The sequence below is a fragment of the Neoarius graeffei genome, chromosome 18, assembly GCF_027579695.1.
Source record: "Neoarius graeffei isolate fNeoGra1 chromosome 18, fNeoGra1.pri, whole genome shotgun sequence".
Lineage (NCBI taxonomy): Eukaryota > Metazoa > Chordata > Actinopteri > Siluriformes > Ariidae > Neoarius > Neoarius graeffei.
The window spans coordinates 37,997,403-38,012,990 of NC_083586.1; the positions used below are offsets into that span (position 1 = coordinate 37,997,403).

The 15,588-nt window shown below is 42.4% G+C and overlaps 2 protein-coding genes across 4 annotated transcripts in view; both read right to left on the bottom strand.

Moving 5' to 3' along the window:
* cracdlb (cracd like b) overlaps positions 1–8,017 on the bottom strand; it is a 45,906-nt gene extending 37,889 nt beyond the window's left edge. The window contains exon 1 of the mRNA XM_060898776.1: positions 7,765–8,017. The gene's annotated coding sequence lies outside the window, so the exon portion shown is untranslated. The remainder of the gene's footprint in view (positions 1–7,764) is intronic.
* A 626-nt stretch (positions 8,018–8,643) lies between these two features.
* tsga10 (testis specific, 10) overlaps positions 8,644–15,588 on the bottom strand; it is a 47,085-nt gene continuing 40,140 nt past the window's right edge. For all 3 annotated transcript variants that reach the window (XM_060899518.1, XM_060899517.1, XM_060899516.1), the window contains 2 exons: positions 14,898–15,002; positions 8,644–9,743 (listed from right to left, as the gene is read on the bottom strand). In XM_060899518.1, the coding sequence (XP_060755501.1) occupies positions 9,545–9,743; positions 14,898–15,002 (304 nt within the window). In that variant the 3' untranslated portion in view covers positions 8,644–9,544. The remainder of the gene's footprint in view (positions 9,744–14,897; positions 15,003–15,588) is intronic.

The following is a 15,588-nucleotide window of genomic DNA, read 5'->3' on the forward strand; positions in this document are numbered from 1 at the left end:
CAACAGCTTTTCAGGACAACACACGTGAATATTAAAGTCCCCAAGAAAAAGGGCACGGTCATACTTAGGCATAATTTCAGCCAGAAGAGCAGAAAAGTCATTCACAAAGTCCTTGTTGTATTTGGGGGGTCGGTAGATGACGGTGCACAGCACCGGGTCGGAATGACCCACCTCAAATAAACTCACCTCAAAGCTGGAGGGTGGGGATGAGACGGTGCGCTGTTTACATTTAAAATCGTTTTTGTAAACTGTCGCCGTTCCCCCTCCACGACCCGACATCCGCGGGGAGTTGAAGTAAAAATAGTCAGCGGGTAAAAGTTCGACCAGAACCCTGCACTCACCGGCACCGATCCAGGTCTCTGTCACACAGAGGAAATCCAGGTCACGGGAGCTGAAGAAATCCCTCAGGAGGAAAGTTTTGTTCGCCAGGGATCTAGCATTTACCAAGCCAATCCTGGTGAGAGCTGGAGCCTGTGGATCGGGGAGCCCGGGGCAGCGTCCTCAGGAGCCCCGCGCTGAGACAGCCGAAGAGGGCAGCGACATTGGGGCTGGAGTCCATCAAAAACGCCGGCGACAGGTACCAGGCAGGCGTCGATTGGGTCCAGGAAGCACCGGGGCACTGCAGAAGGAGGGAATAACCCATGTCCTGTCCGGAAAGTGGACGAAGAGTGTGCCAGATGAAGTTTCAGCTTCACCAGCCAGCCGCCGCGTCTGCCGCGGTGACATGGACGCTTCCGCCGAAAAGGTAAAGCCGAGGCCCGGCACAGGTGAGCCGGAATCCCAGCCAGGAAAATAATACACAAATCTTGCAGAAAATGCTGAAAAGAAATGTGTCATCTTTACCTTTATGCCTTTTGGTGATCAGTTCATCTTCTGCTCACTTAACTATTCACAGTAACAGACATTTTCAGTAAGTGCGCCCAAACTTTTGCATGCCACTATATTTTATATATATATATATATATATATATATATATATATATATATATATATATATATATATATATATAGTGGTTAGCACTGTTGCCTCACAGCAAGAAGGTCCGGGTTCGAGCCCAGTGGCTGACTGAGGCCTTTCTCCGTCATGCATATGGACTTAGTGAGGAGTAAACAAAGAAACAGCTGGGGACTTTAGCGCTTCGTGACTAAAAAAGTACCATAAAATAATGACATATAGCAAGAAAAGTACTTGGAAAACACTCAGGCCATAGCTGAGAGGGAGATACAAACCTTTCACCAAGTGATCACTGCAAACTCGAGCGTGCTTCGACGCGGGCGCGAAAAAAAAAAACGGTCCCCAAAAAAAAGGTCCCCCCGAAAAAAAAAAAAAGACGGGCGGGGGGGGGTGCCAGCAGGGGGTTTCGCCCGGGGAGTAAATCACTCTAGGATCCCCACTGAGTGTACACACCCCATGAAAATGATAGGTTTTTCTGATGTAAAAAACCGAGACCACGATAAATAATTTCATAACTTTTCCCACCTTTAATGTGACCTATAACCTGTACAATTCAATTGAAAAACAAACAAATCTGTTAGGGAGAAAAAATAAAAAATGTACAATAAGCTGGTTGCATAAGTGTGCACGCCCTTAAACTAATACTTTGTTGAAGCACCTTTTGATTTAATTACAGCATTCAGTCTTTTTGGCTCGGAGTCGATCAGCCTGCCACATCTAGACTTGGCAATATTTTCCCACTCTTCCTTGCAAAAGCGCTACAAATCTGTCAGATTGCGAGGGCATCTCTTGTGCACAGCCCTCTTCAGGTCACCCCACAGATTTTCAATTGGATTTAGGTCTGGGCTCTGGCTGGGCCGTTCCAAAACTTTTTTGGGGTCATTGTCATGCTGAAAGATGAAATTCCTCATCTTCAGCTTTCTAGCAGACACCTGAAGGTTTAATTGACTGGTATTTAGAACTGTTCATAATTCCCTCCACCTTGACTAAAGCCCTTGTTCCAGCTGAAGAAAAACAACCCCAAAACATGATGCTGCCACCACCATGCTTCACCGTGGGCATGGTGTACTTTTGGTAATGTGCAGTGTTGTTTTTGCGCCAAACATACCTTTTGGAATTGTGGCCAAAAAGTTCAACCTTAGTTTCATCGGACCATAACACATTTTCCCACATGCTTTTGGGAGAGTTGATGTATTTTTTTTTGCAAAATTTAGCCGGGCCTGGATGTTTTTCTTTGACCCTACCTCATAGTCCAGACATATGGAGAATATGGGAGATTGTTGTCACATGTAGTACACAACCAGTACTTGCCAGAAATTCCTGCAGCTCCTTCAGTGTTGCTGTCGGCCTCTCGGCAGCCTCCCTGACCAGATTTCGTCTCGTCTTTTCATCAATTTTGGAGGGACGTCCAGTTCTCGCGAATGTCACTGTCGTCCCATATTTTCTCCACTTCTTGATGACCGTCTTCACTGTGCTCCATGGTATATCTAATGCCGTGGAAATGTTTTTGTCCCCTTCTCCTGACTGATACCTTTCAACAATGAGCTCCCTTTGACGCTTTGTAAGCTCTCTGTGAACCCTGGCTTTTGCTGGAGGAGGCAACTGAGTAAATGTCTGAACTTTATTTGGGGTTAATCAGAGTCATTTTAATTGATGGCAGGTGTGAACCCAAAAAGACTGAATGCTGTAATTAAAGCAAAAGGTGCTTCAACAAAGTATTAGTTTAAGGGTGTGCACACTTATGCAACCAGCTTATTGTACATTTTTTATTTATGTTTTTCCCCTGAACAGATTTGTTTGTTTTTCAATTGAATTGCACAGGTTATAGGTCACATTAAAGGTGGGAAAAGTTTTAAAATGATTTATAGTGGTCTCATTTGTTTTACATCAGAAAAACCTATCATTTTAACAAGGTGTGTACACTTTTTATATCCACTGTACAACATAAATATCTCTAACATGGAAATGACGGTAATAAAGTGATTCAGAGCGAGCCAGACGACAAGAATTTACAGCTCGTTTATGGATAAACAGTTCTGTGGAAAAGTCTTACGCACATGCAAAGAAATGCTGTACAGCAAAGATGCCTTCAAAAATAATGAAATGAAATGTTTCTACATTTAATAAATACTATACAGAGCAGTAAACACTAAAAAATGAAACAAAGGTAATATTTCGTGTGATGACCCTTTGCTTCTTCTTCTTTTTAAGTGTCAGGTATTATAATTAATACAGTTTTATAAGGAAAATAACTGGTAAGTTTTCCTGAGCATCTTGCAGAACCAGACACAGTTCTTCTGGAGACTTTGACTGTCAGCCTTTCTTCTTATTTTTGCAGCAAAACCCAGCAACCTTCATTCCTTTTTTCTTTAAATCTGAAAAGTGACCTCTTGTATGCTGCTTTCTTTCCTGATACACAAACTTTTTTTTTCTGTAGCATTTAATTTTGTGCTGGAAAACTAATGTTTGGAAATCTAAACTGTTTTCGTACTGACTTGATAATATAGAACTCTCATCTCATTATCTGTAGCCGCTTTATCCTGTTCTACAGGGTCGCAGGCAAGCTGGAGCCTATCCCAGCTGACTATGGGCGAAAGGCAGGGTAAACCCTGGACAAGTCGCCAGGTCATCACAGGGCTGACACATAGACACAGACAACCATTCACACTCACATTCACACCTACGCTCAATTTAGAGTCACCAGTTAACCTAACCTGCATGTCTTTGGACTGTGGGGGAAACCGGAGCACCCGGAGGAAACCCACTCGGACACGGGGAGAACATGCAAACTCCACACAGAAAGGCCCTCGCCGGCCACGGGGCTCGAACCCGGACCTTCTTGCTGTGAGGCGACAGCGCTAACCACTACACCACCGTGCCGCCTAATATAGAACTCATAAAATTAAAATCTATAACAAAGTTTGGAGAGGTAGCACGGTGGTTAGCACTGTCGCCTCACAGCAAGAAGCTTCTGGGTTCGAACTCAGTGGCCGACGAGGGGCTTTCTGTGTGGGGTTTGCATGTTCTCCCCGTGTCTGCGTGGGTTTCCTCCCACAGTCCAAAGATATGCAGGTTAGGTTAATCAGTGGCTCTAAATTGACCGTGAATGGTTATTTGTGTCTGTGTGTGTCAGCCCTGTGATGAGCTGGCGATTTGTCCAGGGTGTACCCTGCCTCTCGACCATGGTCAGTTGGGACAGGCTCCAACTTGCCCCCCGTGACCCCGCACAGGATAAGCAGTTACAGATAAAACAAATAAACAAACAAGCAAACAAAAAGTTTGGATTTAAAAAAAAAAAAAGGGTAGCAAGACTTTTGCACAGTACTGTATGTGAAAAAATGAAAATGCTCAATGAATTTATGAATCTACCTGTAAATCTAGGGTTAGGGTTATAACACCAGATGGCTACACGGTCTTCAGAGAAGACTGATGCGCTGCGGAAAGCGGCAAGACTCATGGAGGAGGAACGGCCGCCTTCGTCAAACAATCCTGGTGTACCGACTGTAAGATCATCTCAAAATCTTGTTCTGAAAATGTGGAATATCTGACTTTGAAGCTAAGACCATTTTATCTGCCCAGAGTACTGCAACGCATCATTGTGAGTATCATGTATACGCCCCCTCTGCCAAGGAGGAGGCTGCAATGAAGGAGCTACACGACATGATCACTGAGCATGAAAACACGTATCCTGACGCTGCTGTCATTATTCTGGGAGATTTTAACCATTGCAATCTCCGGAAAAATATGCCTAAACTGCATCAGTTTGTGACTTTCCCCACCAGGGGAAATAAAACACTGGATCACTGCTACAGCAACATCAGAAACGCCTTCTCAGCTGAACCAAAACCCCATTTTGGAAAGTCTGACGCCTCACAGCAAGAAGCTTCTGGGTTCGGAAAGTTGTAATGGGTAACGGAAAGTTCATAAAATTGATAACGGTAATGGATAACGGAAAGTTCATAAAAATGGATAACGGTCTCATCTAATCTAATAGCAATCCGGCTCAAACCAGTTTATAACAAAAGGCTCAAGACAAAACCAGTCACAGTCAGAACCGTTAACACCTTGACTGAAGGTGCACAGGCTAGCCTGCAGAGCTGCTTAGAGGCCACATACTGGAGCACTTTCAAAGAGGCCACTAATGACATCCACGAATACACAGAGACTGTGAGTGACTACATCAGCTGGTACATGTCCATATGTGCACCTCCCAGGACTGTGCGTATGTTCCCCAACCAAAAACCCTGGTTTAATGGGGACATAAAACAGAAAATCAGGAAGGGAATCCAGTCTGTCACAAACTATAGGAGAACCACAACAACCACAGACCCCCCGAGATGCCACCCTGCCAGACAGCCTTAACACCTTCTACGCCAGGTTCGGCAGGATGAATATGGAGACACCATCAAAAGCCCCCTGTGACCCTACAGACACTGCCTTTCAGGTGACACACAGACACACATACAGGTCCTGAAGGCTCTAAAGAAGGTGAACCCCCACAAGGCTGTGGGACCTGACGGAGTCCCTCCCAAGGTTCTGAAGGCCTGTGGGGAACAACTTGCTGGTGTGTATGCTGACATCTTCAACTTGTCATTATCCCAGGCTGTAGTCCCCTGTATTTTCAAATCTTCTACTATCATACCAGTCCCCAAAAGACCAGACACATCCACCCTAAATGACTTCAGGCCAGTGGCACTCACATCAATCGCCATGAAGTGCCTAGAAAAACTAGTCCTCACACACATAAACTACACGGTCCCAGACACTGTCGACCCCCTTCAGTTTGCCTACCGCCCCAATCGTTCAGTGGACAACGCGGTAGCAGTAGCCCTACACCACACTCTGCAACACCTGGAAAGCAGCAGAACGTATGCCAGGATGCTCTTCCTGGACTACAGTTCTGCCTTCAATATCATCCGCCCGGGCAAGCTGATCGAGAAGCTTACAGACCTTGGCGTCCCAACTCCCACCTGCAACTGGATTCTGGACTTCCTGACAGAAAGATCACAGGTGGTGAGAATGGGAGGACAGGTGTCTGCTGAGCTCACAGTCAGCACAGGATCCCCACAGGGCTGCTGCCTTAGCCCCAAACTCTTCACCCTGTACACCCATGACTGTGTCTCCACCCAGGACAACACTTTCATCATCAAATACGCTGATGACACCACTATCCTGGGGCTCATCAAGGAGGGAGACGAGTCAGGGTACAGGACCCTGGTAAACAACATTCTTGTCTACGGAGAGGAGAACGACCTCATCCTCAACACAAACAAGACCAAAGAAATAATACTGGACTTTAGGAAGAATTCTGGAGAGGGCCGACAGCTACAGGCTCCTGGGACTGCAGGCTACATCTGACCTGAGCTGGACTCTTAACACCACAGCTACAGTGAAAAAAGCCCAGCAAAGGCTTTATTTCATCAGGCTGCTCAGGAAAGCTGGTCTGAACCATCGCCCTCTCACCCTGGCCTACAGAGGACTGATAGAGAGCGTCCTCACCGCAGGCATCACCGTCTGGTACGGTAACACCACACAGGCAGAGAGGAAGGCTCTGCAAAGAGTCATAAAGACTGCGAAGAGGATCATGGGGACAAAACTTCCTTCCATGGACTCTATGTATGTGCAGCGCTGTCAGAAAAGAGCAGAGGGAATCATCAGAGACTCACTCCACCCAGCTCACTCTCTGCTCAGACACAAACACTGCACGTGCAACCTGAGACACAGCAGATCGGAAAGCATCATCACTCATAGAACACGGTTCTTCAACAGCTTCTTCCCTGCCACAGTCAGGTTGATGGCAAAACAAAATTATTGAATAAGCGTAACAATAACCATTACTACCTCACTTCACTTGTCATATGCAATATGCGATATACTATTATCTATGAAACAGGATTATGTGTCATATACCCTTTGATAAATGTGCAGTATTTTAACTGTGCAATATCCCCACATAACTTTCATTCCCCTCCCAAAATGTGCAATATTTTCATATAACTTTCCCCTCTTTTAATAATCCAGGACCAGCACTCAGGACTAGCCTTTTATTTTATTAATGTTATTTAACATTTGCCCTCTCCTTCTGTTTAATACTTGTATTTAAAATTGAGCATAATAATTCCCACACACACACATGTATTGTATAGTGTTTCTATATTTTATATTTTTATTATAGTGTTTTTATTTTCTAATCTGTTGACTGAGAGAACCCTGCACAAAAATTCCAATGTGTCTGAACTGTTGGTTTATGCACAAATGGCAAATAAAAAAACCTTGACCTTGAAATCTTCTATTATTATTATTATTATTATTATTATTGGAGTACTGAACCTGAGGGTTAAGAAAAATGTAAAAAGGTGACCTGAGACAAAAAAATGTAAGCAGGTTTTTTTTTTAGTAATACAGCCAGGTTCCATTCTGTACTTTCTAAACACCTTGTACAAAACAAACTCATAAATTACCCATACTCGTAAATTCATAAACTCAAACAATATCTCACTGTGAGACCTTCTAACGTGTATAAAAGTTAATTTTAGTGTACATTTACAATATTCTTTATGATACATTAATTTCATTCTCAACCATAATTAGACATAGAGTCACTCTAACCAGGTGTAGGCTCAAGAAATGGTGGGTTTTTTTTAATGTCACCTTTATAATAGCCATTTCCTTTCTATCCAACTTAAACATTTACTTTCCAGATTTGAAAATAAATATATTTTTAAATTTAAAACAAGCCTCAAGTAAAGTTTGTAGCTGTAGCAAGAAAAAGAAGAACAGAAGAGTTAAAGGAAAAATGACCATTTTACCTGCAGCAGTGTAGCGTGCGATCATCTCTGACCTGCAGGTGTTCAGAACGGGGTGTATTACCTGTCACGCGACACCAAGCCACGCCTCCTCATCTGTCTCAAACAATCATTGGTCAAATTCTCTGTCCTGCTCCAAGGCAATGTCACATGGCCCTGCCCACAGAGCAAAGTACCTCAGTAAATCTCCAACAGGTTTAAAAGTGAGTATTTACTGTATTATAAAGTATTCATTTATTGCCGGCGAAAAAGCAAACCACATTCCAAACAAAGCTAAATTGTTTGTTATAGTGTGAAGTGAAGATATAAAAAGGACCATCAAGGGTCTGGTGAGAAGCTGCTTCATCCATTGGAAGTAACCAGCCATGAACATACTACACAAACAACCTTTTTTTTTTTTTTGACAAATTGCATTAACATATCTTCTCCTAAACTGCAGCAATAAAATATCAAAAATGCAAGAGAAAATATAGCTTTCATTTCTTTGCACACTGTTTCTCTACCACATTATCTTAAAGGTAGACTGCATTTCAGATTTTTCAAGTCCAGGTCATAAAAAGAATTTTCCCCGAGACTCAATTATTTTTGTTTAGTGGACCGAAAGGCACTGAATTCAAATCACAGACTTCCAATTTTTCTTTTTTATAAATAGAATGGGGGCGGCATAGTGGTTAGCGCTGTCGCCTCACAGCAAGAAGGTCCTGGGTTCGAGCCCCGTGGCCGGCGAGGGCCTTTCTGTGCGGAGTTTGCATGTTCTCCCCGTGTCCGCCCGGGTTTCCTCCGGGTGCTCCGGTTTCCCCCACAGTCCAAAGACATGCAGGTTAGGTTAACTGGTGACTCTAAATTGACCGTAGGTGTGAATGTGAGTGTGAATGGTTGTCTGTGTCTATGTGTCAGCCCTGTGATGACCTGGCGACTTGTCCAGGGTGTACCCCGCCTTTCGCCCGTAGTCAGCTGGGATAGGCTCCAGCTTGCCCGTGACCCTGCACAGGATAAGTGGCTGCAGATAATGGATGGATGGATAATTAATTTTATAGAATCATCTTTACTACAGCTTTAATGCAAGACAGGAGACAAAGATTCATTCCAGATTTTAATACGCGTCTAAAAATATAGCACTATTGAATTAAAACAATGCCATCATTCATATATCAATTACCATTCAGTGCTCATATGGCTCCAAGAGTGACTCACATTACAAACATTTAACAGATGCGCTTATGCAGAGCGACATACAACGAGCACACACATACCTAGTACCTGGGGGTGAGGTACCTTGTTCAAGGGCCCTTCAGCCATAGATTTTTCCTACCAGTCCAGGGAATCGAACCAGTCACCTTTTGGGCCTCAGGCTGCTTCTCTAACTTTTAAACCACGATTGCCCCATGAAATGGATTCAAATCTAAAGTGCTTTATTAAATAAAGCAGGCGCATAGTGGTGACACAGTACAACTGATGTGCTTCTAAAGCTGTCCAGTCCATGTCTGCTTAGTCCTGCGTGTCTCTGAAAGTAATACTCCTGTAAAATATTGATAGGCAATTTATTAACACTGAGCTAAATCACACATTTATGAGAAATAATACAAGCTCAGCAGGGTGATTTAAATATGCCAGTACTAAGTTAAATGCAGTGTTCAAAAAACCTTTGGATGTGTAAGCAGCAGTCTGGAGTGCGTCTATTATAATGGCGTCTAACTATAGAATTGAAGGAGAGCTCTTCATTGAGTGAAAGTGAACCAGAGCACGGGGGTGCATTTCTGTTGAGTTTTAATGGCATTCTGAGTTACACAGACCTCGCAGATGAGTGTCTTGGTGGCAGGTGGCTAGGAGAGGCGTGATGCAAATGTTCAAGTGAATAGGACGTGTGAGGGCCAAGGGAGCGATGGACAGGGGAGGGAGGAGTGAGCAGTGTGGAGGACAAGACTGGAGAGCCAAAGGGTGAGGATTGTCCAAGTCTACGCAGCTCCTTCACTGCACGTTCCCTGAGAAACACAGTAAGAAAAGTGAAGCCCGAGACACAAAGCAGAACAGAGAAAAGAAGATGAGAGCGATACAGATGTCCGTGAAGTCATCAGGTAATTTTAAATGTCTAATTTAAAATGCATGAGTTAATGAACTGCCTCAAAACACAGAATATCTCACTGCATAATTACACATTGTGTTCTTTCTTCTTGTACTTCTCATGCTATTGTTCTATTAAACTTTGTACGTTTAATGCTTTATAAGTAAAGACAATGAAATAGATTAAAGTGATCATGCCCTGTGTCCAAAATCACTCACTACTCACTATGTAGTAGACTATATAATGAGTTCGCCATTTTGTAGTGCTGTCCGAATGTATAGTGAGAATTATTACACCCTATATAGTGGACTCATAGTATCCCACAATGCACGGTGAAAAGTAGCGTACAACCGATGGTCACTAACCAAGCAATATGTACCATCATGCACTGCGGTCGCGCTGAAAAAAAAAAGAAAAAGTGTGTTGGGGTGAATGGACGAAGGAAGAAACACATTATAAACGGGCATTCAAGTACAATTAAAAATAGTAAGAGAATAGAAAAAAAGCTAAAATAGAATAAGAGATAAAATACAAGAATAAAAGTTACAGTGCAGAGCGAGGAATTAATTAAAACCCTCAAATTTGATTTAATAAAAGGCAGCGGCAAAGAAGAAAGAAAGTATTCAGGCTTGATTTAAAAGAGCTGAAAGATGTAGCAGACACAAAGTACTTTGCACTGATTAATGTGGGAAATGTGCTTAGTATAATATGGATTTATCACAATACGTGTGGATTTATTATTTTGAAAACCCACCAGCCGACTGATCTGGCACGTTTTAATCGTGCGACAATAATGACGTAAATAATGGCACGGCGGACTAGTGTCCGAAAGTGTTTTTTTCATTTTAAGTTTATTAGCATTTATATAGCGCACATAATTGTAATATATATATATATATATATATATATATATATATATATATATATATATATATATATATATATACATACATATACACACTATGGCACTTAACAAAATGTAAAAAGTAAAATAGAATAGAATAAAACTAGATATAATTTTAAATAATAAAATAGAGATAAAATTTAAAGTAAAAGTAAAATTAAAATGTAGACTAGAAATAAATTTAACAAATTAAGAATAATAAAATGAAAATAAATAAAAATAAATAGAAATTAAGGGGTAATTTAACAACTTAAGATCTTAAAAAATCCACTGGCCACGTTTGTAGCCTATGAACATGACCGGGACTGTTTATGATTTGAATTTTAACTCAACATATTATGGAAAGCCCTGGAGAAAAGATGAGTTTTCAATTTGCTGCGAAACTCCTCACAAGAGTCAATTGATTTTAAGGATACTGGGAGGTTATTCCATAGTCTAGGACCACAAACACTAAAGGGCCTGTCAGCAAAGATCTTCCATGTGGTTTAAGGAATGGTAAGAAGACGACCTTGACCTGATACGCAAGTTGATCTCGTAAATTCCCGACACTAAGTAAGTCACTATTGCCGCTTTTCCACTACCAACGCGGCTGAGTTGGGCTGAGCCGTGCCGTGCTGAGTTGGGCTGAGTCGAGCTGAGTGGGGCTGTTGGAGTTGCATTTCGACTACAACCGCGCTGAACCGTGCTGGCTGGAAGTGGATGGACACATTGGGTGGAGTTAGCGAAAGTGGGTGGACGTCATTAGGTGGCGCAAACAGTGACATCAGTGACCTTTTAAGCGGTAGTCTCACGACCCGGATAGTAAACAATAAACATGGAGTCGTTAGTGTTGCTGGTCTTGGTACTGTGGCTTGTTGTCACCGACAACGCCAACAGATACTGGCAAGAGCGTATAGATGAGGCAAGGCGCATAAGGCTTGAGAAATTCTCGTAATTCGTAATTCTTCTTCTTCTTCCGGGTTTACGGTGTTTACAGATCCCAGCGTGCTCGCGGGGCGTGTATGGGCATGTGAGGACCAGTGATGGGAATAACGGCATAGAATAAACGGCGTTACTAACGGCGTTACTTTTTTTAGTAACGAGTAATCTAACTAATTACTTTTTACATCGTTATAACGCCGTTCCCGTTACTTACAATAAAATACTATGCATTACTTTATTAAAGCTGTTCTCATCTGGCACGCTGCTCGTTCAGCCTTTCTTTACTCTGCTTTCGTGTGGGGCGGGGAGACACGAGACAACGGCACAGTAAGCCAATCAGAGTAGATTTGGACAACATATGTAGGTAGGCCACGCCTACTGCGCGCTCTTTCAATCGGAAGACCCAGCGATGGCGAGCGGTCAGCCCAGCACTGCGCTTTCACATTGGAAATACAGCCAGCACTTTTCATTACTTGAAATAAAAGGCAAGAGTGTTTATGTGCAATGCACATTATGTCGAGGAACAAAGCGTTTGTCCTCGTCAGTGGCCAGTAATTAGTAACAATTTTAATAACTGCAAAAATATATTACATTTGATAGATGTCTTATCTCACATTGTCCCACAAAAATATTAATATAGTGTAGATAACATTACTAATTGGTTCTGTTAAGTGTCCATTTCAGTCATTAAACACATTTAACATTCACTTTTATTATGATTACACTAACTGAATTTGATTTTTTTTGAGGGGGAACAAAATGTAACGGAATAATTACTTTCCCTGGTAATTAGTTACTTTTATGACAAAGTAACTCCGTTACTAACTCAGTTACTTTTTGGTAAAAGTAACTAGTAACTATAACTAATTACTTTTTGAAAGTAACGTGCCCAACACTGGTGAGGACACTCCTCCTCACCAATCAGTGCACAGGGGAGTGTCTCCTCACGCCCCTAGCCCCACTCGGCTCGGTTTGGCTCGCTTCAGCCCTACTCCAAAACGGTGCGAGTTTTGGGTGCTGAGTAAGGCTGAAGCGAGCTGAGTCGTGCTGCTCTGAGGTAGTCGAAACGCGAACCGTGTCGGGCTGAAGTGAGCTGAAGTGAGCTGAAAAAAAAAGGGTAGTGGAAAAGGGCCATAAGGTACTTCGGGGCAAGATTATGGAGGCACTTGAAAACTAAGAGAGTGATCTTGAACTCAATCCTGAAGGCAATTGGCAACCAGTGTAGGTCATATAGTGCACGAGTGGCACTGTCAGACCGTTTCCTTCTGAGGACAAGTTTGGCAGCACGGTTCTGGATAAGCTGAAGTTTTCGTAAAAGACCAGTTGAAATTCCAGACAGCAGGGAGTTACAGTAGTCTAAGTATTGGAGAACTAAAGTAGTAGCAAGTTGTTTAGCATTTTCCAAAGACAGATACTGCCTTATTGAAGATAACCTATGGAGATTGAGAGATGCTATTTTACATTTGGCTAGGACTAGTTCTTTAAATTTTAGTTGCTCATCGAGGACTACACCCAAGTATTTGATGCATTTAGAACAAAACACTGATGCTTGGTTTATTCGTATGCTCTCCAAACTGCACTTTTGTAATTGGGCGAAGCTGCCGAAGTAGATGAATTCAGTTTTGACATCATTCATCTTAAGCTTGTTATGGTTCATCCATTCCTTTATGTCCGTTGTGTTTTTTGTGAATTGTCTGTTTCCTTATCAGATGTTGGCGAAAAGGAAGTATATATGCAGTGATCATCAGCGTAACCCATGATTTGGGTATTTCCAGGAATGACAGACGCTAATGTGCTTGCATAGGCTGTGTACAGGACTGGTCCCGCAACACTACCCTGAGGGACAGAGCCCGGAAGATCTCGAGGGTTCGAGTAGGTGTTGTTAATTTTCACCCTCATTTGGTGCCCGTTAAGATATGACCCGAACCATTTAAGTGCTTGACCCGAGACACCAAAATTTGTTTGAAGGACATCCAATAGGATATCATGATCCACAGTGACAAATGCTGCGGACAGGTCAAGGCTGATAAGTGTTGTGACCTGCTGCTGTTCCATAGCCCACAGAAAGTCATTGGTAACCTTGACTAGGGCCGTTTCCGTACTGAAATGTTTTCTGTAAGCACTTTGATAGTCGGGTATGAGTTTATTGTCATTGGCATATGGTACAAATTGACCTAGAGCACACTTTTCAGCTATCTTTGAAACAAAGGATAGGTTGCTGACTGGTCTGTAACTGCTTTTAACTAATGCCATGCCCAACTTCTTGAGAAGAGGTTTCGCAATAGCAACTTTCCATTCCTCATAGAAAATTCCACAGACAAAGGAACTGTTGATGATTTTTGTTATAACGGGTGTAAAAATGTGATGATATTGTTTAAGAATAGGATCTGATGAGGAGGTGCTAGGTTTTGAGGACTTAATAAGGTTGGCGACAGTTACTTCATCAACCTGTGTAAATGCAGAGAAGTTGTACTCCGGCTGATAGTTGGGATGCTCAGCTAAATCACTACGAATTTTATCAATTTTGTTGATGAAAAAATTAGCAAAATCCTCCGCGAGGCCTAGATCTGAGGTTGACTCTGGCAGAGGATTTTCACATTGAAGGTCGAGTATTTGTGAGATCTCTCTGTAGAGTTTGGCAGAGTCTCTTCCGAAGCTGCTGATTTTCTCATTAATATAAGATGCCCTTTTTCTAGTACTAGACTTTCTAAAAGCAACTTTACTTCACCAATTTTAATTTTACCAATGAGCTCACTACATAGTCCTCTATATAGTAATTCCTTATTTAGTGAGTAGTGAACGAGTGAGTGATTTAGGACACAGCCATGAAGTTTGGTCACCTTAACTTCTTACTACTAAACCAGAGTGCTTTAACTTCATCTTCAGTCTGATATGCACTGTGAATTATTATTAGTTAAAATTACTTTAAAAAAAAAAACAGCATGCAAACTGATTGCCTTAAAAAAAAAAGACTAAGTAAATTGGAACAGGAATTGAATGTTGTACTAACAAACATTTGTTAGTTAACTTTTAGAATTTACAGTGTAACAGCATGCCCTGTTGTGTTTATTCCTTACTTAAATCACAAACGCTGGACAGGGAATTAAGGTTAAAAATATGACTAGAACATAATGTTAATGAAACCTTACCATTTTTCAGGCAAGGTATTAATTCCTCACAATTTTACAGGTATAATTTGCACCATGCAAAAACAGTAAAATATTACAGAACTTAAGGAAGCACCATTACTTTTCGTCATGCGCTATGCTCAGCTGCTGCCGGGTGGCCTCGAGATCAGATTCTAACAGTGTTGACCGAGTCCTTAACTGAGCCATTTCTCTGCTCTGAGTGCTCCTGAGACAACAGAAAACAAGAGTACAACAGAACAAAATATAAATGGACTGAACAGCCAGTGTAGTAGTATTAGTATTATGGGACGGCACGGTGGTGTAGTGGTTAGCACTGTCGCCTCACAGCAAGAAGGTTCTGAGTTCGAGCCCAGCAGCTGACGAGGGCCTTTCTGTGCGGAGTTTGCATGTTCTCCCCGTGTCCGTGTGGGTTTCCTCCAGGTGCTCCGGTTTCACCCATGGTCCAAAGACATGCAGGTTAGGTTAACTGGTGGCTCTAAATTGACCGTAGATGTGAATGAGTGTGTGAATGGTTGTTTGTCTCTATTGCCCCTTTCCCACCAAAGCAGTTCCAGGGCTGGTTCGGGGCCAGTGCTTAGTTTGGAACTGGGTTTTCTGTTTCCACTGACAAAGAACTGGCTCTGGGGCCAGAAAAAACGGTTCCAGGCTAGCACCAACTCTTTGCTGGGCCAGAGGAAAGAACCGCTTACGTCAGCGGGGGGGAATTGTTAAGACCAACAACAACAGCAAGACCGTGAAAGATTGCCATTTTTAAGCGATGAGAAGCAGCAGCTGTACAAACGCGAAGTCGT